The 24,006-nt window shown below is 46.3% G+C and overlaps 1 protein-coding gene across 4 annotated transcripts in view; it reads left to right on the forward strand.

Annotated features, from left to right (window-relative positions):
• DNAH9 (dynein axonemal heavy chain 9) overlaps nucleotides 1-24,006 on the forward strand; it is a 317,109-nt gene that overhangs the window by 234,597 nt on the left and 58,506 nt on the right. For all 4 annotated transcript variants that reach the window (XM_047757317.1, XM_047757315.1, XM_047757318.1 and 1 more), the window contains 6 exons: nucleotides 3,417-3,539; nucleotides 4,459-4,663; nucleotides 6,335-6,499; nucleotides 11,717-11,857; nucleotides 14,234-14,404; nucleotides 17,476-17,598. In XM_047757317.1, coding sequence (XP_047613273.1) covers nucleotides 3,417-3,539; nucleotides 4,459-4,663; nucleotides 6,335-6,499; nucleotides 11,717-11,857; nucleotides 14,234-14,404; nucleotides 17,476-17,598 — 928 coding nt within the window. The remainder of the gene's footprint in view (nucleotides 1-3,416; nucleotides 3,540-4,458; nucleotides 4,664-6,334; nucleotides 6,500-11,716; nucleotides 11,858-14,233; nucleotides 14,405-17,475; nucleotides 17,599-24,006) is intronic.

Here is a 24,006-nt window from a genome sequence, read left to right on the forward strand (position 1 = left end):
GACATGAGAAGAATAGGATGGGGCAATGGGGGTAGCGAGAGTGCCAGACATCATTGATTAGGTTGCCGATTGATATGTGTTGGTCTTGGTGTTGGGAGCTTTCACTCAAATGCTTTTTAGGAATTCCCATCGTGGCTCAGTGGTAACGAACCTGACTAGGATCCATGGGGATGCGGGTTCAATCCCTGGCCTCGCTCGGTGGGTTAAGGATCCAGCGTTACCATGAGCCGTGGTGTAGGTAGCAGACATGGCTCCGATCCTGTGTTGCTGTGGCGTAGACATAGGTGAAAGCCGTAGCTCCCATTTGACCCCTAGCCTGGGAACTTCCATGTGCCATAGGAAGCAAAAAAAAAAAAAAAAAAAAAACTTTTTAATCCACTCAACCAATGAGGTTAGTGTTATTGGTACCATTTCCCTTTTGAGCAAATCGAGTTTCACAGAAGTCATTTCCCCAAGAGTACATAGTTTTCAAAGTAACAGATACTTGCACAGCCATGTTCAGAGCAGTGTTATTCCCAGTGGCCAAAAGGTGGGAGTCGGTCCACGTGACCGTTAGCGGATGATTGGATAAACGCAGGCTGGTGTATCCGTACAAGAAAACAGTATTCAGCCTTGAAAAGGAGGGACATTCTGTCCTGTGCCACAGCATGGGGAACCTTGAGATTAGTTTGTTAAGTGGGTAAGCCCGTCATAAAAGGACAAATACTGTACAGCTCCATTTACATAGGACACCTAGAGTAGTACATTCGGGAATGTAGAGAGACGGGAAGTAGAGTGCTGGGAGAGCCCCCTCACCAGCCTGTTTGTGTCCTTCACAAGTGTCCTGTATGAATAAAACTACCATCAAAAAAAGAAGGGAAGGAAGGAGGAAGAATGGTGGTTCCAGGGGCTGGGGGAAGGGGGATGGGGAGGTATGGTTTAAGGGGCGTAGAGTTTTGGTTTTGCAAGATAACAGGTTCTGGAGATGGATGGTGGTAAAGATAAGAGGGCAGCATGAATGTGCTTAATGCCCCTGAACTTGGCACTAAAAATGGTAGATTTTGAGTTCCCATTGTGACTCAGGATACGAACCTGATGAGTATCTATGAGGATGCGGGTTCGGTCCCTGGCCTCCTTCACTGCGTTAAGGATCCACCATTGCTGTGGCCGTGGTGTAGGCCGACAGCTGCAGCTCCAATTCAGCCCCTAGCCTGGGAACCTCCATGTGCCTCAGGGCAGGTTGGCCCTTAAAAAAAAGGGAGGTAAAAATGGTAAATTTTATGTTATGTATATTCTACCACAATTTAAAAATGAATTATTAGTTAAAAATTTTTAAAATGATGGAGGCAATATTGGAACCAAGGTGATCCTCACTCGGAAGCCTGCATTAATCCACCCTAACCCACAGCCCCCAAAGTGAGGCTTGCTGCTCTGGCCACATGTCCAGACCACCCAGGGTTGTTTACCTCAGACGTGAGGCACTAAGAAAGCAGTCAGAGAAAGCTCATGTCAAATGCCAGAGGGGGTCCTTTCTTACCGAGACGAGAGATGAGAAATGAATGCTGAGGTACGACACGACGTATTTTTATCTGTGTCGTCAGGGGCAGGCATCTACTCCTGGCCTTCCCTTCCAACTTTGATTAAAACATTCCTTTCTAATTGGCCAATAACTGAATTTTAGATACAAGCATTTGTTGTTTGTGCTCATTCTTGTGTCTCCAGTACTGAAAATAGTGCCTGACACATAGTGATTAATTCTCTGTTCATGTCCACTGACTGCTTTTCTACTGAATGGTTTTCTAGATTTGTTGTATGTTATTTGAATACAAATATTACATTCCATATGATATGTGTTAAGACTGTTAAGTCTAGTCTCCCTTCATCAGTGAATGGAGGCGTGTTCAAGTGTGTCATTTGCCTTTTAACTTTCTGAGATTTGACGTACTATGACTTTTTTTTGTCAGCTATGTCACATTTCTTCTATAAATCATGCTTAGAAAAGTCTTCTTTCTCTCCAGAAATTAAATATTCACCTAGATTTATTAGATTTCTTTTTTACAGATTTCTTTTTACGCTGTAAGCCAATCACCTGAAATATGTTTCTGGGTACTATATAAAGTATAGACCTAATTTTCATTTTTCAGGTGGTTAGCCATTGCTCCAGTACCATTTATTAAATTCTCTATCCTTTCTCTGATTAATTAGAGATGACATTTTACTCTACGTTAATTATTTTATTGGAGTCTTGACTCTTTCCTATTTATATAATACTGTACCAGCCTTCAGTTATTTAGCTTTTCCCCTTACAAAAGTAATACTTCATCATATTGAAAAAAAAAAAAAGGAGGGGAGTTACCCAAATAAATGAATAAATTCTGTATTTCATCATTTCTTCTCAACACTCCCAACTTTTGGTGTGTGGTATCCTTTAAGATTCTTTCTACATATCTGTATTGTTGAAGTTATAGAAAATATTTTATTATCAGCTGATGTGAGTCCCTCCTCTTATTCTTCATGATCATTTTTTTCAACCATTCTCATTGTTTTCTTTTAAATTAAGATTTTTGGTCAAGGTCTGTAAAGTTATATTGTTTTTATGTTGACTGTGCAAATTGGAATCACATAAAACTTATAAATCTATTTGGGGAAATTTAATTTTTTGAGGTACTTATTAAACTCTACTTAACACTGAAAAATTAAAAAGTCTCACTTTTGGTAATTGATTGCTAAATAAATTAAGGTGTATCAATATGGTCTAATAACCAGTCCCATAAATAATGTTATAGAAGAGTATTGCATGACATAGGAAAATGTTTACGATCCATTTTATGTAAAAAACCATGTTATAAAATAAACGAGCTGCATGAATCAAATAATAAATAAATATAAATGTTTGTGATTAACATATACGCACTACCGTACATAAAATAGATAGCCAAAAATGACCTACTGCAATACTCACTATTTTGTAATAACCTATAAGGGAAAGGAATCTTAAAAAAAAATTGTATGTATAACTGAATTGCTTTGCTATACACCTGAAACTTTGCTATACACCTGTAAAGCTATATTCAATTTTTAAAAAAATTCCCCAAAATAAATACATAAACTCAGATATAAATAAAAATATAAAAAATATATAAATAAGAAAATAAATAGAAATAGTCATAACAAACTTGAAGATATATCCAGACATATATATAAACAACAAAAATGTGATACAAGGATTACAGTTAATTTTCATGTTCTTTTTTGTATTTTATAATTTTTCCCTTTTTCTAAAAATAGATCAGATCACATAACAACATCATTTTAAATAGAGAAAAATGTGCCACCGAAGTCATCCCAGGTAGCTGTGCCTCAGAGGCCACTGCTGTCCTGTTAAATTGCATCACACCACCTTGCCACAGGCTCACCCTGCCCGACTTTCTCCTCAGCTACCTTCAGACCCTGGAGCGCGCCCTGGAAGGCGGAGAGGTGGTGCTGATTGAAAACCTGGAGGAGTCCATCGACCCTGTGCTGGGACCCCTGCTTGGGAGAGACGTCATTAAGAAAGGACGGTGAGACCCGGCGTACTGCTCAGGGCCCCTGGGAGAGCCGGAGGGAGTCGGGGGCAGAGCCACCCTCCGGAGAACAGCCCCTCCTCGGCTCACACCAAGTAGCTCCCGAGGCACAGCTGTCATTCTCCCCGAAGAGGAGCACTTAGCTGCCCTGGTGTCCAGAGAAAGTTTCCTGGAGGAACTGCCGTCCGCCCTGGGCTTGCTTCTGAATGAGCCCGGCGTGCTAGTTTGGAGGAACGTTCGAGGGACAGGGGCCAAAGAGCAGGCTGACTTTGAACCATGAGCACTCCAGCCGAGCCAGTCGCCTGAGTTTTGACAACGCAGCTCTTTGTCAATTTGAGGAGCCTCATTGCTTTGGGGGCTGGTGGCTGATCAGGGCTTAGCAAGGGTCTGGCAGGAGGAGGGGGAAGGGAGGGAGGCCGCGGGCTGCAGGTGCAGAGGCGAGGGGTGGGGATTATCAGGAAGGGCTGCCTGGGCTTGGGAGCCTCAGCCCTGCCAGGCCGTGAGCCACCTTGGCAAGGCCTTAGGATGTGCCTGTTTGCTTAGTTAACCATTCCCCCCATAGAAGCCACACTCGCAGCCGCGAAACAAAGTTAGCCCTGTTGCTAGCCTCTAAGTCACCTTCATGCAAACTCGAAGAAGGTGCCCTTCCTGCAAGCGCTTTACTGCCACCTGCTGGAGATGTTTCATCCTGTGCTCCGTGGACCACGAGGGAATGGCTCTACCTCCGGCTGTGCCCACCGAATCAAACATGGTGGGCGCGGGAGAGGGTCTGTCACCCCCACCCCTGTTACCCACGCGAGGGCCCCGTCTCGATACGTTCAGGAGAAGGCTCTGACTGTGGCAGTATCGTCTGTCCCTGACCAAATTCACAGGGAGGCACCCCACCTTCACCTTCACGTGAGCCTCTGTGTTTCAGGTTCATTAAAATCGGGGACAAGGAGTGTGAGTACAACCCCCGGTTCCGGCTCATCCTCCACACCAAGCTGGCCAACCCTCACTACCAACCCGAGCTGCAGGCTCAGGCCACCCTGATCAACTTCACCGTGACCAGGGACGGCCTGGAGGACCAGCTGCTGGCCGCCGTGGTCAGCATGGAGAGGCCAGACCTGGAGCAGCTAAAGGTGTGTCGGGTACCCCCCAAGGAAGGGAGGAAGGGGATGGGGGCCCCCAAACCCTGCTGCGCACCCCACTGTGGGAGAGGCGGGGCTGTTCTCCAGAAGCAGAGCGGCGAGGTTCTGCTGGAGCTGGGAGGAGCGCCATCGCCAGCGCCATCGCATGCCGCCACCTGACCACCACCCGGGGGGAGAGGATGGAGTGGGCTAAAGAACGGGAGGCGGAAGGCCGCTGGGAGAACCCCACTCCCACCCCAGATCAGGGCCTGGCACAGGCTGCACAGGAGCACATTTGGGCCTCTCCTCACATGTGTTCACATGTGTTCACACGGGGTTCAGCTCTGCAGGGGCAGCGGAAGCGGATTAAACCACAGTAGGATAGCATCTTAGCATAGGCTGCCATCACAAAATACCATGGGCCACGTGGCTGAGACACCAGACATTTATCTTCTCACAGCCTGGAATTTGGAAGTCTGAGGCAGGGGGCCTGCACGGCTGGTTTCCAGAGAGACTGTCTTCCTGGCTTGTGGGTGGCCGCCATGGGGGCACAGCCTCTTCCTTGTGTGTGCAGAGTGCAGGCTCTGTGTCTCTGCGACAAGGGCAAACATCCCATCAGGACCTCACTTAACCTTAACCACCTCCTTGGAAGCCCTGCCTCCAGGGCTGTCGCGGGGGCTGGGGGTGGGGCAGGGCTTCAGGTCTGAATGTGGGAGGACACGGTTTTGTCCACAGCAGGTAGTGTCCCTTTTTCCCTGCTCCTTAGATGTGGTCAGGTCATAAATGTAGGGTGATATTAGAGTGCTGGGGGCTAATTTAAACTTAGACCGTCAGGAAACATTCTACGAGGAACTGATCCCCAAATCATTTGAGAGCCTTTGGCGCAATGCTCCCAGCAGAGGGAGGAGTGAATCCTGCTTGAAAGGCAGGACCGAGGTGTGTGTCTTTAAGAAACAGAACACAGGCCAGGGTGACTGTGGCTGGAGCCTCCAAGAGGAGACTTGTTCTGCCCTTGGATCCAAAAGCAGTAATGCCCGTCTGTACAAGAGCAAAGAAAGTGCAGCTGCCCCCCAGCCCAGTAAGAGAGTGCCCAGTGCTTTAGGGCGCAAAAGCTAACAGTCCGAGGGGGAAGATGAGGTAGGGTCTGCCCGGATTCCAGTGCCCTCCTCCTCCTGGGGGGTGGGGGGTGGGGTTCTGCCATCATCTTGTCCAAATAGGCTGACACCACTTCTAGTTGTTGTTTTTAAGGTGATCTATAGGAGAGCTATTCCTTTTGGGGACAGTAAAGTGGTGATAAGAGAGGACCCTCCAGAAGAGTAAAACTTGACCCCACCCTCTATCCCTTCCCAGAAGTGACCTCCACTTAGTGGCTGACCGTGTCCCAGCATTATGCCCGGCCTTGCACTGCACTCCTGCGAGTAGAGACAGGTTAACCCAGCTGAAGTTACTGAGGTGTTATGGGGTAAATCGGCCCAGGGGTCACATGACTAGTCATGCGTACAGTTGGGGTTCGGTTCATCCACTGACCTCATCTGCTCCTGGTCCCAAGCATGCTGTTCTGCCTCCAGTTTGCTAAGAGAAGAGACTCTGACCCCACAGCCCTTTATTTTTTCAGACCTTCCCCAAGAGTAGGAGGCCCTGCGTTGTTTCTATTCCTGACTCCCCCTTACTTGACATTTGCAGTCAGAGCTCACGAAGCAGCAGAATGGGTTCAAAATCACCCTCAAAACCCTGGAAGACAACCTGCTGTCTCGCCTCTCCTCGGCCTCCGGGAACTTCCTGGGAGAAACCGCCCTGGTGGAGAACCTTGAGATCACCAAGCAGACGGCAGCGGAAGTTGAGAAAAAAGTAAGACCCAGCAGCCTCGGCTGCGAGGCGGAGGCCCTCCTTCTGGTCCCCAAGTCCAACTTCTGGGGAAAAGAAGTCAAGAGTAACAGAGGGCTCTTGCATCTTCCTGAGTTTCTTCCAGAAAGCCAAGCTAGGCAGGATTCCTGAAAGAGCTACCTCGCATCCCCCGTGACGCAGAGCCCATCCCCTGGGAGATGCTCTTGAGAGCTCTGCCCCCATTTGCTTGCTTAGCATTTACAGCGGGCAGGGCCTGTATTCAGGGCAGAGACCAGTCGTTCAGACTGAACCTCCTTGAATCTGCAGAATTGCCCGGAAGCTAGGGAATCACCCTGTCATACCAGTTGACCGGTTCAGGCGTGACTGCTCCTCGGGAAAAACCCGCAGCCTGCAAGAATCTCACAAGCCTGATTTTAACGAGCAATCTCCAGCGGCGTCCCAGGAAACGGCTCCCAAAACAAGCAAACAACAAACGAAACAAATATCATCCTGTATTTCACAACATTTGGGAGACTTTGATTTCCCTTATGGGTGACTACAGGACGGGCCTTGATGAGGCCAACCCCCTGGCCCTTTCCCAGCAGACCGCTGACCTCACAGAGGCCCTTCCACATCCCCAGTTGTGCTCTTGGGTCAGAAGAGTAGTTAAGATTCTTGTTTGGAGCAGGATAAGCGTGTCTGAACAGTGTCCAGGAGCAATGCACTTTGAAAGGATGCCTTTATTGTCAGGTTGATGGGATTTCTCCAAGTATGAGAAAAAAGACTTTGTTCCAGGTAAGGACAAGTTAGGAAAGTGAGAAGTGATGATGAACAGGGCAGGTGAAACAGGTCTTACCCCCTCTGGGACAACACACAACTAAGGCTGGAGTGAGAGGCCGAAAGTAGAAGGGCCCGGCCTTGCCTGTCTCTGTGGCTGTCGTGTGACCACCACCATGTTTTAGTGCTGCTTCTCTATGGCCTCTAAGTCTCCAGAGAGGAGCAGGCAGAGCTTGTGAAACAGCTGTAGTAGAAGATCTACTGCCTCGGGCAGGAGAGATGGGGAAATGGCCCCTCGCTGGCACAGAGGGAGGTCAGGATGCAGTCAACCATGTTTACCTCTCCACCCCTCCCCCATTCCTCCCCTCTTCCTTCTTTTTCTTTCTATTTCAAGTCAATGAACAATTGTGAGTGCCTGCTGTGTGCCAGGCATTGTATGAAGCCTTTTTTTCTTTCATCGTTTCTTTTCTTATTGTCTTCTTCCTCTTTCTCATTCATTCATCCAACGAATACTTACTTGGGGGCTCTTATATTCCAAATTCCATGACAAAAGTTAGGGGTACAGCGAGGAAGCCAAGAATCCCAGCCTCCGCTAAGGGAGAAAGACAGGCAATTACAAAACTGTGATGAGGGCTGTAGGAGAGGAGACACATGGAGTCAGAAGACCGAGGAAAAGCCCTCAACCCACGACGGGTGAGAGGGAAGGGTTGTTTTCCTGTCGTGCGGCGACTGGAACATGGAGAGATTGTTGAGGGGTGGACATGGTCGCTGGAGATGAGGCATGAAAGGTGGACTGCGTTTCACGTTGCGAAGGGCTTCGGGCACCATGCCAGGAAGTATGAGTTGTTGATGGGAGCTGGGGATCCAAAAAGAAAGACCCCTCCAGCTACAGTGTGGAGATCTTGGGAAAGCAGGAGGCAGAGGAAGCAGCAGGGGTATGGTAATTCAGATTTGAGGTAATGGTTGCCCAAATTAGGGTTGGCAGTGGAGGTGCAAAGAAGTGAGAAAATCCAAGGAAGTAGAATTGAAAAAGGTTGTTAATTGATTAGGTATGATGATACATGGATAACGATATAGTCAAGGAAATGTCTCAGGTGCCAGGAATAAATATCTAGGTGGGTATTGGTGCCAATACCTGAAAGAAGAGAGCAAAAGCAGATTTGGGAATGTGAAGAAATGATAGTTTTCGTTTATGTCATGTTGAGTTCGAAATGCCTCTGGGCCATTCACGTGGGAATGTTCCATGGATTTGGGGATATGGGATCTTGACTGGGGATAGAGTGATGAGAGTCCTGAGCAAGTGCTTGACCACTGAAACTTTAGGGTGAAGCCACCTGGGCGATTTGTGTGCAGTGATAAAACTAGAAGTAGAGCACTGAGGAATGCTAATACATTTCAAAGGAAGTACAGAAGACAAACTGTTGAATAGAGCAGGAATGGGAGGAAAAGCAGGTAAATAAGGCATCATGAAACAAAACATTTCAAGAAAGGATGTCAGTGGTGTTGAATGTTGCTCAGAACTCAAATAAGATACAGCGGAGATGCGTCTCCTGAATTTTGCAAAAAGGAGTTAGCAATAACCTTGAGGAGAATGGTTTCCATGAAGTGGTGGAAGCAGAAGCCACCTTGCCTTAGAATGAGAGTAAATGGGAGTCAAGAAAGGGGAAGCGAGTCTGTGCAGCTCTTTAAAGAAGCCGAACTATGAAATGGTGGTGTGGGGGGAGGGAGGGATTGTAACTTAAGGAGGACATAGCATCCTTGGAGACTTTGATGGAGTCAAAGATGGGAGAGACTGAGGATGCCAAGATCCTAGCTGGACATGGGAGGAGGCATGGATGGTAGAGGAGAAGAAGCAGTTGAGAAGAGCTGACTGTACAGCAAAAAGAAGGAATGGTTGATATAGTGGGAGTACATAGGAAAGTCAGGGGAGGAGTTCCCGTTGCAGCGCCGCGGTTAGCGGATCCGACCAGGAACCGTGAGGTTTCGGGTTCATCCCTGGCCTTGCTCAGTGGGTTAAGGATCCGGTGTTGCTGTGAGGTGTGTCGCAGATGCAGCTTGGATCCCGAGTTACTGTGGCTGTGGTGTAGGCCAGCGGCTACAGCTCCAATTAGACCCCTAGCCTGGGAACCTCGATATGCCTCGGGAATGGCCCTAGAAAAAGCAAAAAGACAAAACAAAAAACAAAAAACAAAGAAAGAAAAGAAAGTCAGGGGAAATATAATTCAGGTCACTGATGAAGAGCTTATCTTTAGAAAAATGGAGAGTTAGTTCCCATATGAGAGTGGCGAGGAGGCAGACATGAGTTTAGAAATGGTCCATGGGTCCATGACAGCAGCAAGAGTAGGGGGTAGAAAATTAAGGGAGTAGAGAGGAAGGCAGCAATTAAGGAACTTCCTTCTTGAAGGTCTCTATATAATCTGTGACAGCTTGAGTCGAGTTCCTCTGCTGAGAGCGAGGGAATGGTAGTGAGGTAAGGCACCTGGGGAGAGGAATTAAAGTTTGCAATAGCTGTTGCAGGAGAGAAGGAGAGTTAACTGGGGACACAGATTAAGGGCAGCATTAAGGGCCCAGGTAAGCATGAAGAGTATGAATCTGTGATAACACCAGTCTGAGCAATTATGTGATTTTTGTTCAGTTCTACTCCCTTCTGAGAATCTTTGTCTTTTAACTACTGAATTTAACCAATTAACATTTTTTAATGTTATCGATATAGCTGAATTTCTTTCTATTATCTTAATTTGTACTTTCTGTTAACCATGCTTTTTGCCATTTTTTCTCCTTTCTTGTTTTTTCTTTATCCACCTCATTTATCCTTTGCAGATTTAAAAGTTATTTACTATTACTATTTTACTGATTAATCTTAGTTATTTATATATGAAAAATGTATTTCATTTTATATGTGGCAATACATATATTGACTTAACAAAGTCTAAAATTAAGCACTATATTTAGCCTCTTCCAAAACAATATAAGGATTTTAGAATACTTTGATCATTGTTCTCCATCTTCTGTCACTGTTTTATAACATTTTAGTTCCACCTTGCTTTCATCTACTACTTCCAAACTCGTTATGGTTTTATAGTCTTTGTTATTTAGATTAACCGTGTACTTAAGAAATTCTTACAGTTCCCTTGTGGCTCAGTAGGTGAAGGATCTGGCACTGTCACTGCTATGGCTTAGGTCGCTGCTGTGGCAGGGGTTTGATCCCTGGCAGGAATGTCCACACACCCTGGGAGTGGCCAAAAAAAAAAGAAGAAGAAGAAGAAAGAAATTCTTGCATCTCATTTATTCCTTTTGGATGCAGTTTTCTTCTAATTGAAGCAAATAATTACTTCTTCAAGGGCTTGTGAATAAAAAGTTTTCTTTGGCATTGACTGCTTCCTCAAAGTAAAAGCTCTGGTCTTTCATCAATTCTGGAGAATTCTTAACTATTGTAGCTCAAAAATTGCCTCTCTCCCTTTCTCTCTATTCTCTGCTTATTTCTGTTAGATGTGATTTTTAATCTTCTCATTTTATCTCTGAAGTCTCATAACCTCTTTTGTATATTTTCCATCTTTATTTCTCTCTGAGCTGCTTGTATAATAGTTTTGTCAGATTTATCTGTTAGTTTGCTTGTGCTCTTTCAGCTCAAGTCTATTATTTAACCAGTGCACCGAGTTTTCCATTTAAATAACTGCATTCTTGTTTTTAGAAGTTCTAGTTAGCACTTTTTCAGGTAATGTTGGTTCTTTTTTATAATGTCTTGATTTTATGCTTTCTTTTATCTCTACCGCTTTTAAATAGAATAGTTCATGGTGAATTTTAGGTAGTTCAGTCATCTTAAGCTCTTGGAATGCTAATCCTTCTGGTATTCTTTTTGGGGGGGGGGTTCGTCTAACTGTTCCCTTCGGCAACACTTCCTCCTGAAGTTTGTAATTATGTACCACAAGCTCATTTTCAATAGGTATCATTGTTTTCTTCTGTGGGACTCGTATGAATTAGTAGTAGTGTGGCTCTATTCTGGAGGTCACACTGAGGTTGTCTGTAATAGCATGTTCCTATAGAATCCCTAGTCCTTTTCCTGTTTTTAACCTCTGATGAGAAATTTTCTGAATATAGACTATTCCACTGAAAGAGATTTTCTTTGTGATTTTACATATTACCTCATATGAGTTAAGAAAACGGAAAATTAGATGCTGCTGCTTTTACTGGATTCCCACTATACATTTCTCCCACATTCCCCCACCGCCCACCGCCCCGAGGGGCTGACACGCTCACCCCGAGATGGACTAGCCGTGTGATCTGTTTCTCACTCAAGCTTGATGATGCGGTGCCATGGCAGCTTTCTGCCCTTGTAGCCACTGTCCCCACCCTGCTCTGCCCACTCCACACACAGACCCAGGGTGCTTACTCAGAGAAGCCACGTGGATTCTCAGGAAGCCCTGCTTGCTTTGAACAATGGACCACCATTTATTTTTGTAACAGGTGCAGGAGGCCCAGCTGACGGAAGTGAAAATCAATGAGGCCCGAGAGCACTATCGGCCGGCAGCTGCCCGAGCCTCTCTGCTCTACTTCATCATGAACGACCTCGGCAGGATTCACCCCCTGTACCAGTTTTCTCTCAAGGTGACTTACACCTGCAGGCTTTTGCATCATCCTATAAAGCCGTATGACGAACGTAGCCAGTGCAGCTCTCCAAGGCAGCTTATCCACGTGCCTCCTTAGCCGTGGCAGACATTTAAGATCAAATTCAGGAGAGCAGTTCCATTGCCGTTAATTTGAGCTTTCGTGACTCATTGGTTATTTGGCTGGAACAGAAGGAGAGGCCACGGCAGGTCTCGGCCCTGCTCGCTCAGTAAATACATGTGATGGAGTGGGTACTGTGCTTACTGAACGTGTGGAAGAGAGTACCAAGAACTGTCAGAAGCGACCCCTGCCCCTAGAGCTTAAAATGTAATAGAGACGATCAAATGTGCATGTCGTTCGTATCAGTTAAAAGCGAAGCACGCCATGCTGATGGTCCAACTTTATTTTCCTTATCACTCTAATATCCTCAAAGCTACTGCTTTACGGTTGCTGAAATAGTTCTAAAACCAACGACTTTAGCAAATCGTAAGTGCTGACTAAACATATCTTACTCATGAAAAAGTGAAGACCTGTGAATTTTAAGTACGTCTCTGAAAAGTGTATCTTTCTCCCCTAATGCATGCACCGAAAGACCACAATTGAAGAGGCACTGGGGGGGTGGAACATTTCTGAGGAACTGCTTTGATTTAACTCAACAAACTGAAAGTGTGCACAAGCACACACACGCACACGCAGAGAGCGCTCACCTCATTCAGTGAAGGTCAGCTGCCATGTGGAGGCCAGGGCGTGGGGGTGAAGATGAGCTGCTGAGAAATCAGAGGGCTGCCACTACCTGGAACTCAGTCACTCGGGGACGGCATTTTATCCCGTCCTAACCCGCCTCCCTCCACTCAGAGTCTCAGCAGATTCAGTGAACTGTGTTTGTAATGTTTTGTTTCTAACAGAAATCCCATGCTTGGCATTACATTCAGGTCAAAGCAGCATATGAAAGAATAATAAAAGATTTTAAAACAGAATACAAGTTAGCATGATAAGCCTAGTAATGACGGGATCACCTCCCTAGTTTGGCGACTAGTTGAAATCTACTGCCTTGACTCTTCCTGAAAAAAAAGGAAATTATATAAAGCCTGAGAAAATATATGTTCAAATTTTTTTAAAAAGACTGAAAATATGCGTAGCCAAAAATTGAAAAGGTCAGGGAGTTCCCGTTGTGGTGCAGCAGAAACAGTCCAACTGGGATCCATGAGGATGGGGGTTCCATCCCTGGCCCTGTTCAGTGGGTTAAGGATCCGGCATTGCTGTGAGCTGTGTTGTAGGTCGTAGATGCAGCTCAGATCCCACGTTTCTGTGCCTGTGGTGTAGGCCGGCAGCTGCAGCCCCAATTTGACTCTAGCCTGGGAACTTCCATATGCTGCAGGTGTGGTCCTAGAAAAGAAAAAAAAAATTGAAAAGACCTAATCATATCGTGATTTCTATTCTCTTTATTGAATCATTCTATTCATATCACATTAAAAATGTAGCATTCCTGATATTAATTTTTATAAATAGTCAATATCTCAGTTTAAAATAGCGGAAAATTGATTCATGTGATTTTTTTTGCCACACCCACTGCATATGGAAATTCCTGGGCCGAGAATCAAACCCAAGCTTCAGCAGTGACCCGAGCCACAGAGAAAACACTGATACTTAACCTGTTATGCCACAGCGGCAACTACCATATGATTTTTATTTTACATTATGTCCGTAATATATGGTTCACAGCAGTAACTACCATATGATTTTTATTTCACTTTATATCCATAATGTATAGTTCAGAAGATGTAACCAAAGCAGGCTATTTTCCTACCATTGTTGGAAGGGTCCACGAGAAAAAAGAATTTGGAAAAGACTTATCACATGACTGTAGAGTCAATAGAAAAACAAGGAACACCTGATATTCTGATGATTACCAAAAGGAAAAGTAATTAACTAAAAATATTTTCAGTGCTGAGTGAATATTAAGAATACTCAGAGTTGTGCAAGATATTGATTCTGTCCAGAATTTTACGATCTAGTGGATAGATTCATCCTAACTGGTTATTGTTGACTGTTTACTTCCCAGCAGAACTTACTAGGTTAAATCTAATTATTCTGGCCACTGGACATTTCTTTTTCACTGACCAAAACTTTAGGCTCTTCTTTGTGTGCCGCGTAGCGTGGTCCCCTTGGTGACAGCATAGTAATTTATATGAACAAACTAAGACAAAAGCTTGGCAAACTAAGACAGAGGTTTTCTTGTTCCCACTGTCCCTTCTTGGCAGGGACTGCGGGGAAACATTTCTGAGACTGGCAAGTTGTCATATTCATCACAGGAATGACTACTAGCCACGTACAAAGAGCTGTGTAAATTACCAGTGTCCTACCTCCCGCCCCCAGGCCTTCAGCACCGTCTTCCAGAAGGCCGTGGAGAAGGCTGCTCCTGATGAGAGCCTCAAGGGACGCGTGGCCAATCTAATAGACAGCATCACCTTCTCTGTGTACCAGTACACCACCCGCGGGCTCTTCGAGTGTGATAAGCTGACCTACCTTGCCCAGCTCACCTTTCAGGTAAAAGTGGGTTGAAGAACTTTCCAGAAAACAGGTCATTTTACAGCAACTATCCACTGGGTGTAAAGACACTTCCTTTAACATCGTTCCCATGGTATGTGAAGAGGCATCTGACGAGAAGGTCCAATATGGTGCATGTCTGCTACCCCGACCGTTGTCCCAGTTGTGGCAGATGTGATTAATCGATTGGCGCACTATTTCGTGGTGATCCTGGATCATCTAAGTAAGATCATCCTCCAAAGAGCCTTCCAGCAGCCACTACCAATCAACAAATTAACCCTGAGGATGCAACTGGATGGCCAAACCAATAACAGGATGCTTTTTGAGATGCAGTAAGAGCTTTTTTAGAATATCGCTCATTATTTATTTACCTTCAGGATTACAAGTTTAATTTCTCAATAAGAAAGAATAAGAAATTGCAAATGTCCTTCTATAGCTGTAGCAGCCTCGACTTTAGCAAAGTCCTTAAGAACTCTAATTCAGAAGGGTTTGGGAGCATCATGGCCTCCATTGGTTTTGTTTTGTCTTTTAAGGGCCTGTGGCATATAGAATATCCCAGGCTAGGGGTCGAATCAGAGCTACAGCTGGCAGTCTACACCACAGCCACAGCAACACGGGATCCAAGCCACATCTTCGACCTACACCACAGCTCACCCCAACGCAGGCTCCTTAACCCACTGAGCGAGGCCAGGGGTCACACCTGAATCCTCACAGATGCTAGTCAGATTCTTTTCTACTGATCCACAAAGGGAACCCCAGGGCCTCCATTGTTAATAAGAAACGCTTGTCTTCTACTTATTCTCCGCATCGAAAACCATGAAAGTTTATCTCCTTGCACCTATGTCTCTAATCCTTTAGGACTGGGATTTTTTTCCTATATATAAATTAGAAGCACAGACCAGATTATCCTGTAGGCCTCTTCCAATTCTAAAAGTCAGATATTCTAGGGAATTCCCTGGTAGCCTAGCAGTTAAGGATCCAGCGTTGTCCCTACTGTGGCTCAGGTCACTGCTGTGACATGGGTTCAGTCCCTGGCCTGGAAACTTCCGCTTGCCATGGGCACAGCCAAAAAAAGCCAGATATTCTGGAATCACTTCTGCGCTGATGCTGTTTGCACGTTCCAAAGCATGAACTCATAGGGGGCATCCGTATGGCCTCTCCCTCTCACCCTGTGCACTTCCCTCTCCAGCTCCGATGATGGCTTGGCCATCACAGGAAGAACTTGAGCCCCAACAGAGATGAACTCCCTGCTGCCACTCATCTCTCCACCCCACACCCCCGCCGCCGCCGCCAGGCCCATGGGGCTTCCGCCCCCTAGAGTTCAGTCCAGTCTCCTCATAAATATCGCACCCGCATCTCACAAGGGCTTCCTCGCTTCATCTGCCATTCCTAGGCTGTTTTCTCCTTAAAGACTTTTCCTCAGACTAGCCACATTATTTTCCCTTGGCAAGTATTCCCATCTGTGACTTCTCAGCAGACAACGCTATTTGAAGGGGTGAGAACCATTTCCTGAGCACCTCTCAGTGTGAATTGTTAGTTCTAACCAAGCCAAACTCCTTTTCCTCGCTTGCAGCCACCACAGTCGTTCCGTCCGCAGCCTCTGCCCTCTCCACTGCCCAGCCCTGGAAGGCCTGTCTAAATCTTCCCGTTCCTTAGCTTCTCCACAGCCCATTTCAAAACCACTTATAGGAAGTAAGTCAGAAAGAGAAAAACCGATACCATATGATATCACTTCTATGTGAAATCTAAAATACGGCACAGATGAACCTACCTACGCAACAGAAACAGACTCACACACGTGGAGAACAGACTTGTGGTTGCCGGGGTGGAGGGGGGAGGGGGTGGGATGGACGGGGCGTTTGGGGTTAATAGATGCAAACTATTACAGAATGGATAAGCAATGAGGTCCTACTGTACAGCACAGGGAACTCTAACCAATATTCTGTGATAAACTATAATAGAAAAGAATATTTAAAAAGAAAGTGGAAGTTCCTTCAGTGGCACACAGAAAAGAATCCGACTAGGAACCATGAGATTGCAGCTTCGATCCCTGGCCTTGCTCAGTGGGTTAGGGATCTAGCATTGCCATGGGCTGTGGTGTGGGTCACAGACACGGCTCAGATCTGACATTGCTGTGGCTGTGGTGTAGGCCGGCAGCTGTAGCTCCAACTGGACCCCTAGCCTGGGAAACTCCATATGCCATGGGTGTGGCCCTTAAAACAAAAATAAGGAAGGTACATTTATGTATAACTGAATCACTTTGCTATACAGCAGAAATTAATACAACATTATAAATAAACTATACTTCAATTAAAAAAAAAACAAACTTACATGGAGCTCCTGTTGTGGGTCAGCAGAAACAAATCTGACTAGTATCCATGAGGATGCGGGTTTGATCCCTGGCCTCGCTCACTGGGTCAGCGATCAGGCATTACTGTGAGCTGTGGTATAGGTCGGATCTAGCATCGCTGTGGCTGTGGTGTAGGCTGGCAGCTATAGTTCCTATTGGACCCGTAGCCTGGGAACTTCCATATGCTGCAGATGCAGCCCTAAAAAGCAAAAAAAAAAAAAAAAAAAAAAAAAAGCAAAAGCAAACAAACACCTCACACATGGAAAGTTTAATCCCCCACCCCTGCTTGCTGGCCACTCCTCCATTCTGGATCCCCATCCGTGTTCCTGATTCACATGTGCCCCTCTGTTTTGCATTTATCCATCTGTTACTTTGACCCTCTCTTCAAATGATGTCGTTTGCATGTGCCGTCTTCTCCATCGGCCTGCAGGGATGTAGTTCCTGGCATTTGTGATTGATTCACAGAGTCCTTGTTACCAAGACAGAGTCATTCACTGCCTGCACTTAAGTCACGCTGACGTTTGGGGTGAAGACAGACGCTCCCAGAGGTGATCCACACGGATGTACACTTTCTCCCGCTGCATCCTCTTTCAACAGCCAAACCGATGGCAAGCTCTAGCCTTAGGAGTAGCAGCAGTTACACTGAGGGACAGCTGCGAGGGTCTCCAGGCCCCGCGCCCGCCCCCAGGTAAGGAAACAGTGCCCTCCTTCCGTGCTGCAGATTCTCCTCGTGAACCAGGACGTCAGCGCGGCAGAGGTGGACTTCCTGCTCCGATCGCCATGGCAGACAGGCGCCACCAGTCCCGTGGAGTTCCTGTCCCATCAGGCCTGGGGTGGCATCAAGGTCAGTACCATCCACTGGGGAAGAAGTCCCCTTCTCCCCCCACAACGTGTTTTCCTGACCTGTGAGCCCAGGAAGCAGCAGTCCCTCTTCAGGGGCTCACCAGGAGCTGTGTTAAACAGCGGTGCGTCCCTTGGCTGCACCCCTTCCTGGGCCTCCTGGGGGGGGCTTTGCAGAGGAGCAGGCATGGGCTCGGGTACAGACTCTGCCTCCAGGATGTCAGGGGTCAGAAAAAGCCTTGAGCGTTTCTGAGTCCACTGAGCTGCCTTCCACCTGCTGCGCTCAGGGCCCAACATGGGCTCCTCTGTGAGGCCCCAGCTGGCAGGGAGAGGCCACACTAGCACATCCATAAGCTGGACAAATGCCGGCCTCTGCCCAGCACCTGCCTCCACATGAGTCCTGACAGCCTCAAAGCAGAGGCCGCCTTCCAGCCTGGGAGTCTCCAGGTTAATAATGGCTCACATTATTGAGCACTTTAGAAATGCATTGCCTTTTCTGGTTCTCACGTTCACCTGGGCAGTAGGTATTATCTGTTCCCGTCTAACATGTAAGAAAACGGAGATCATTCATCGTATAAGTAGCACATCTGGGGATCAAGTTCTGTTCCGTCTGATGGCAAAGCCCGTTTCCTTTCCGTGGACTTACTCGGCTTAGTTTTGTTGGGATTCTCTGGACATTGAGAAGATGACAAACGGTGAGCTTCTCTGGCCAGGGCCGTGGCCGCATTCACAGGCCCCGACTCGTGGGTGGAGCGGCAAGTGTGGATTCAGTGAACACCAGCCTCAGAGCATCCAGAGCGCCCCCCCGGGGGCAGCTGCCCCGCCCCGCCCGGAGTGGGGGGTAAGGACCAGCAACCGCACAAAATCAACCCTGTTTGTGACCTTCGATGTTTGCTGCCTTTCCTGTAAGTTTGGTAGCGTGAGGATCAGAGGCTGAAGTCTAATGTGATTGGCTGTCTCTTTACACGTTTTACTGAACGCTTGAGATAATGACTCATATGCAAGTATAAGAAATAACAGAGGTATCCTTTGTGCCCCGTTTCCCCCAGTGGTCACATCTGGCTTTCCTGTACCACAGCGTTATCTCCCGGAAGCTGACATTGGCACAGTCCTCTCTTATTTCACCGGTTTTTCACGTATCTGTGTGCGTGGTGTAGTTTTATCACATGCGAAGATTCATGCAATCACCACCACAGTCAAGATCCAGAAAATCCCACCTGCTGTGTATGTCGCCCCATCATAGAAACAGCTTCCTCCTTCCCCAAATCCTAATGCCTGGCAACCACTAATCTCTTCTCTATTTGTATAATTTTGTCATTTCAAGGATGTTATTCAAATGGACTTATACAGTGTGTAATCTTTGGGGACGGGCTTGCTCATTCAGCGTAACCCCCCTGAGATCCATCCAAGTTGATTTACTTTGTAACAAAAGCCCAACACTTAATCATCTATGTGCATGCTGTCCTCTTCAAAGGAGTCATCTTGGGAAATTCAAGGCTAAGTTCGCTCATGCTGCCATTGCCCAAAATGGTTTTTTAACTTTTTTTTTTCAGTCTACAGCTATTCTTTTTTTTTTTTTTTTGTCTTTTCAGGGCCACATCCACAGCATATGGAGGTTCTCAGCCTAGGGGTCGAATCAAAGCTGTAGCCACTGGCCTACACCACAGCCACAGCATTGCCAGATCCAATCCATGTCTGAGACCTACACCACAGCTCACAGCAACGCCGGATCTTTAACGCACTGAGCAAGGCCAGGGGTCCAACCTGCATCCTCATAGATCCTTGTCAGATTCGTTTCTGCTGAACCACGACTGGAATTCCTACAGCTATTCTTTTAATCATCCCTAAGTCTACATCGAAATCAGGTCACCAAGCTTTTTCTGCACAGGGCCACATAGCAAATATTTAGGACTTAAGGGGCACACTCTGTCACAACTACTCAACTCTGCTAAAGTCACACATAATAGGCAAGCAAGTGGAAATAGCTGAGTTCCAATAAAACTTTATTTATAAACACAGATGGTGGGCCAGATTGTCCCTGCAAGCCAAAGTTTGCTGATCCCTGATCTAAATAATAAAGATGTGATTTGATTTTTTGTTTTTTGCTTTTTTGTTTTGTTTTGTTTTTGCTTTTTAGGGCTGCACCTGCAGGACATGGAAGTTCCCAGGCTAGAGGCCAAATCAGAGCTGCAGCTGCCAGCCTATTTCACAGCCAGAACAATGTCAGATACAAGCTGAGTCTGTGACCCACACCACAGCTCACAACATCAGATCCTTAACCCACTGAGGAAGGCCAGGGATCGAACCCACATCTTCATGGTTACTAATCAGTTTTTTTTTTTTATCACTGAGCCACAATGGAAACTCCTGATTTTTATATATTAACTTCATTTGTCATTCTGAACCCAATGTGGCAAATGAGAAGGGGAACAATATATATTGGGAAAGAAACAAGGGGGAACTCCATTCACAACAGCAACCAAAGTCATAAAGTTACAAAATGCCTAAAAATAATTATAATCGGTGCAGAGCATCTGTGTGGAAAACCATCAGCTTTTCTAGGCTGTATTAGATAAGATATGAATGAATGGACTCAATCTAGAGTAAGCACTGTCCAAAAGAAATAGAATGCACATCAAGTGTGTCACTTCAGTTTTTCTAGTAGCCACATTAAAAATGCAAAATGAAAAAAAATGAAATCAATGAAAGTAATTTTATTTATGTATTTATTTATTTTATTTTATTTTTTTGTCTTTTTGCTATTTCTTTGGGCCGCTCCCGCAGCATATGGAGGTTCCCAGGCTAGGGGTCGAATCAGAGCTGTAGCCACAGGCCTACGCCAGAGCCACAGCAACGCGGGATCCGAGCCGTGTCTCCAACCTACACCACAGCTCACGGCAACGCCGGATCGTTAACCCACTGAGCAAGGGCAGGGATTGAACCTACGACCTCATGGTTCCTAGTCGGATTTGTTAACCACTGCGCCACGACGGGAACTCCTGAAAGTAATTTTAATAATGTATTTTCTTTAACACGGTACGGCCAAAATTTATCATTCTAATAAGTAATTTTTATAAAAATTATTCACGAGATATTTTATATTTTTCTCCTAGGTCTGAATTCCGGTGTGTTATTTTTTTTTGCACTTACAATACATCTTGATTCAGATGCTAAATCTGAGTTCCCATCGTGGTGCAGTGGTTAACGAATCTGACTGGGAACCACGAGGTCGCAGGTTCGATCCCTGCCCTTGCTCAGTGGGTCAAGGATCCGGCGTTGCCGTGAGCTGAGGTGTAGGTCGCAGACACGGCTCGGATCCCGCGTTGCTGTGGCTCTGGTGCAGGCTGGCATCTACAGTTCCAATTAGACCCCTAGCCTGGGAACCGCCATATGCTGGGGGAGCGGCCCAAGAAATGGCAAAAAGACAAAAAAAAAAAGTCAGATGCTAAATCTTCACTAGAAATGCTTGATTTGAATTATATTTTACAAAATTTAGAGTTGTAACCGTTGACTCATACACCCAAGTTGTTTCATACAAAAGTTCTGCAGTTTCTACGTTTAAGTTCCCGCTGGGGCACAACAGGATCATCAGCGTCTCTGCAGCTGCAGGATGCAGGTTCAGGCCTTGGCCTGGCGCAGTGGGTTAAGGGATCTGGCCATTGCTGAAGCCGCAGCGTAGGTTGCACCCGTGCCTCAGATCTGATCCCTGACGTGGGAACTCCGTATGTCTCCAGGCAGCCAAAAAGGAAAAAAAAAAAAGTGATAAAAAGTTCTCCAGTTTCTAAGTTTAAGTTTAGAAATAAATAAAATTAACAAAAAAATAAGAAATAAGTTAAAATTTGTTAAAAAACAAACATAAGAAAAAATCAACTATGCAAAAAAGAATAAATTGTTAGATTTTTAAATATATAAATAAAATTCAATAGAAATAATCCTATTCTTCAGTCCCACTGGCCACATAACATTCGCCCAGTACTCACAGGTGGCCAGGGGCTACCTTGTTGGAAGTACAGCCCCAGAGCTTGAGAATAATCAGAGTCTGATGCCCTTGGGGAAAACAAGTTTTGCAAAGCAGTTCTGAATGAGCCACCTACAGAACTGAGCAACGATGGAGACGGATCATCAGACTCTGGAATCAGCAGTCCTAGGTTCAAGTTCGAGTTTGAGCGAATGTGGCCTCTCACATCTTATCTTACTCCTCTGAGCCTTTGCTTCTTTATCCGCAGTGTGGTCCTCAGAGTACCTCCCTCACAGGGACATGTCAGACACATAAACGTTCAATGAACGGAAGATGGTAATGGTTACGGTTATGGCTGCTGTACCTGGCTCCGAGGACTGCCATAGCGAAGAGCCACAAGCTGGGTGGCTTAAGAAGACAGACGTGATTCCCCCAGAGTTCTGGAGGCTAGAAGTCTGAAATTAAGGTGTCGGAAGGTCTTGCTCCCTCCAAAGCCTCAGGGAGAGGGTCCTTTCTTGCCTCTTCCAGTGTCTGGTAGCCGCAGGCATTGCTTGGCTTGTGCCCAGACCACTCCAATCTCTGCCTCCACTCCCACGGTCTTTACCTGTCCATCTTCCCTCTGTGTCGTCCTGTCTTTTCTCGTAAGAGCATCAGTCACATAGGATTAGGACCCACCCTCCCGATTGCCTCTGAACTGGATCACATCTATTTCCAAGTAAGGTCACATTCGCATACCTTCAGCCTGTCTTTCTGAGGGACCTGACTCACCTTATCACGATTATCATGATTAATTACTCAGCTATAAGGTATGTATGTGCTGTGGTTGATCTGGGTTGTGCGTGACGGAATTTGTCCAGAGAAGGAAGATTTGAGGACCTGTGAGCACCACACCTGGGCCAAGTCCAGCGGCCTTTCTCTGTGTTCTCCCGCAAAACCCTCGGCAGCCAAAGTCACAAAGAATAAGTGATTCCATAGCAGTCTTTTCTGCTTTCATTTTACGTAGCTCAACTCAAAAGCCGCTGTGCCATTTGGTTCTGTTCCTCTTTTCACAAAATGGATTGTTTGGTTTGCTCCGCTTTGCTTCACTTTGCTTTTTTGTTTTGTTTTGCGGGCTAAACTCATCTGGCTGTTTAGAAGCTTTTACAAATGAGCAACACTTTCTCTCTCCCTCTCTCTCCCCCTCTCTCTCTCTCTCTGAGTTTTGTTACGTGGAGCAGCAAAGTCCAACCCCGTCAAATTCCAGTGCAGTACAGGATGTGAGCAGGTGAAACACCAGGCAGTGTGTGGTCGCTGGCAGCTTTGACACACGATCTTTTTAAGTGTTCAGTTGGATTTTAGCCTAAAGAAACAAAAGAAGCATCATTGAATAGGACCCAATGAAACAAAAAATGTGTTAAACATCCTTTCTGATGAGGATGACTGGATTGCCTCGTTTCCCCCAGAAGAACTAACAAGCAGGTGATGAATGAAATCTTTGTGATAAAATACTGCCGTTATTAGCCTCGTCTGTAAGGATGTTTAAGGTCTCATCACACGCTGAACTTTCAGGCAATGGGGCATGTTCTCTTCTTCATTAGCAAATCTCATCTGTGGTACCCGGCGTTGCCATCCTTTGAAAAGGCCCCTCACTACCTCTCCAGCTGCCAATTTAGCACAGTTGTACTTTGCTACACAGTCCAATGTAATTAGGTTAATTAGTCATTTCCATTTAGCTTATTAGAAGGCCAGAAATCCCTTTCCCTCATTTGGAAGATTAAATGTTGCAATTGTGTTCAGCCCAGAGCTCCAAGAAAGGGCGCTTCAGGCCCAGCCATGGCAGCTGGGAGCCCTGATCACGGTGTAATTTCCCCAACTTTGTGGTGACACCAGAGGGGGTAATGGGGCTGCAGGAGGGTTAATGGTGATGCAAGCTGGGAAGCGGGGTGAAGTGACTGCCTGGAAGAAGATGAAAGTTCGCTCCTCGGCACAGAGAGAAATAATTACCGCAGCTGCAGCTTTCCTGAGCCCGTCAAGGGCCCTCCTGCTGGCTGCCCAGATGTCAGACTTTATTGATGGAGCGCTTCCTAAGTGCCAGGCAGCCTGCGAGGCCCAAGGCACACAGAGACGGCTCGGAAAGTTCTTGCCCGCAGGGAACTCACAGTCTTGTGAGAGTAACAGACCTGCACACCAGCCACTGCAGTTCAGTAACTAGGAGCCCTCGGAGCCCAGGCAGGCGCTTTCGAATCTCCAGAGCGCTTGTAGCTGCATGAGAGTAGTAACCCCGCAGACACCGTATGAGACCCTTTTGGCCTCATCTTCCAAATCAGAAAAATCAAAGCCCACGAAGGTTTAAATCAGGCTCCAAGTCGGAAGAGGCTGCTCAGAGTTGGCACTAGGACCCGAACTTTTGTCTCCTGGTGTCTCTTCCCCTCCCCCACGCCACTCCTCAGCACAGGTGGCAGGTGAGCTCCTGCT

Source organism: Phacochoerus africanus, chromosome 14 (genome assembly GCF_016906955.1).
Source record: "Phacochoerus africanus isolate WHEZ1 chromosome 14, ROS_Pafr_v1, whole genome shotgun sequence".
NCBI classification, from domain to species: Eukaryota; Metazoa; Chordata; class Mammalia; order Artiodactyla; family Suidae; genus Phacochoerus; species Phacochoerus africanus.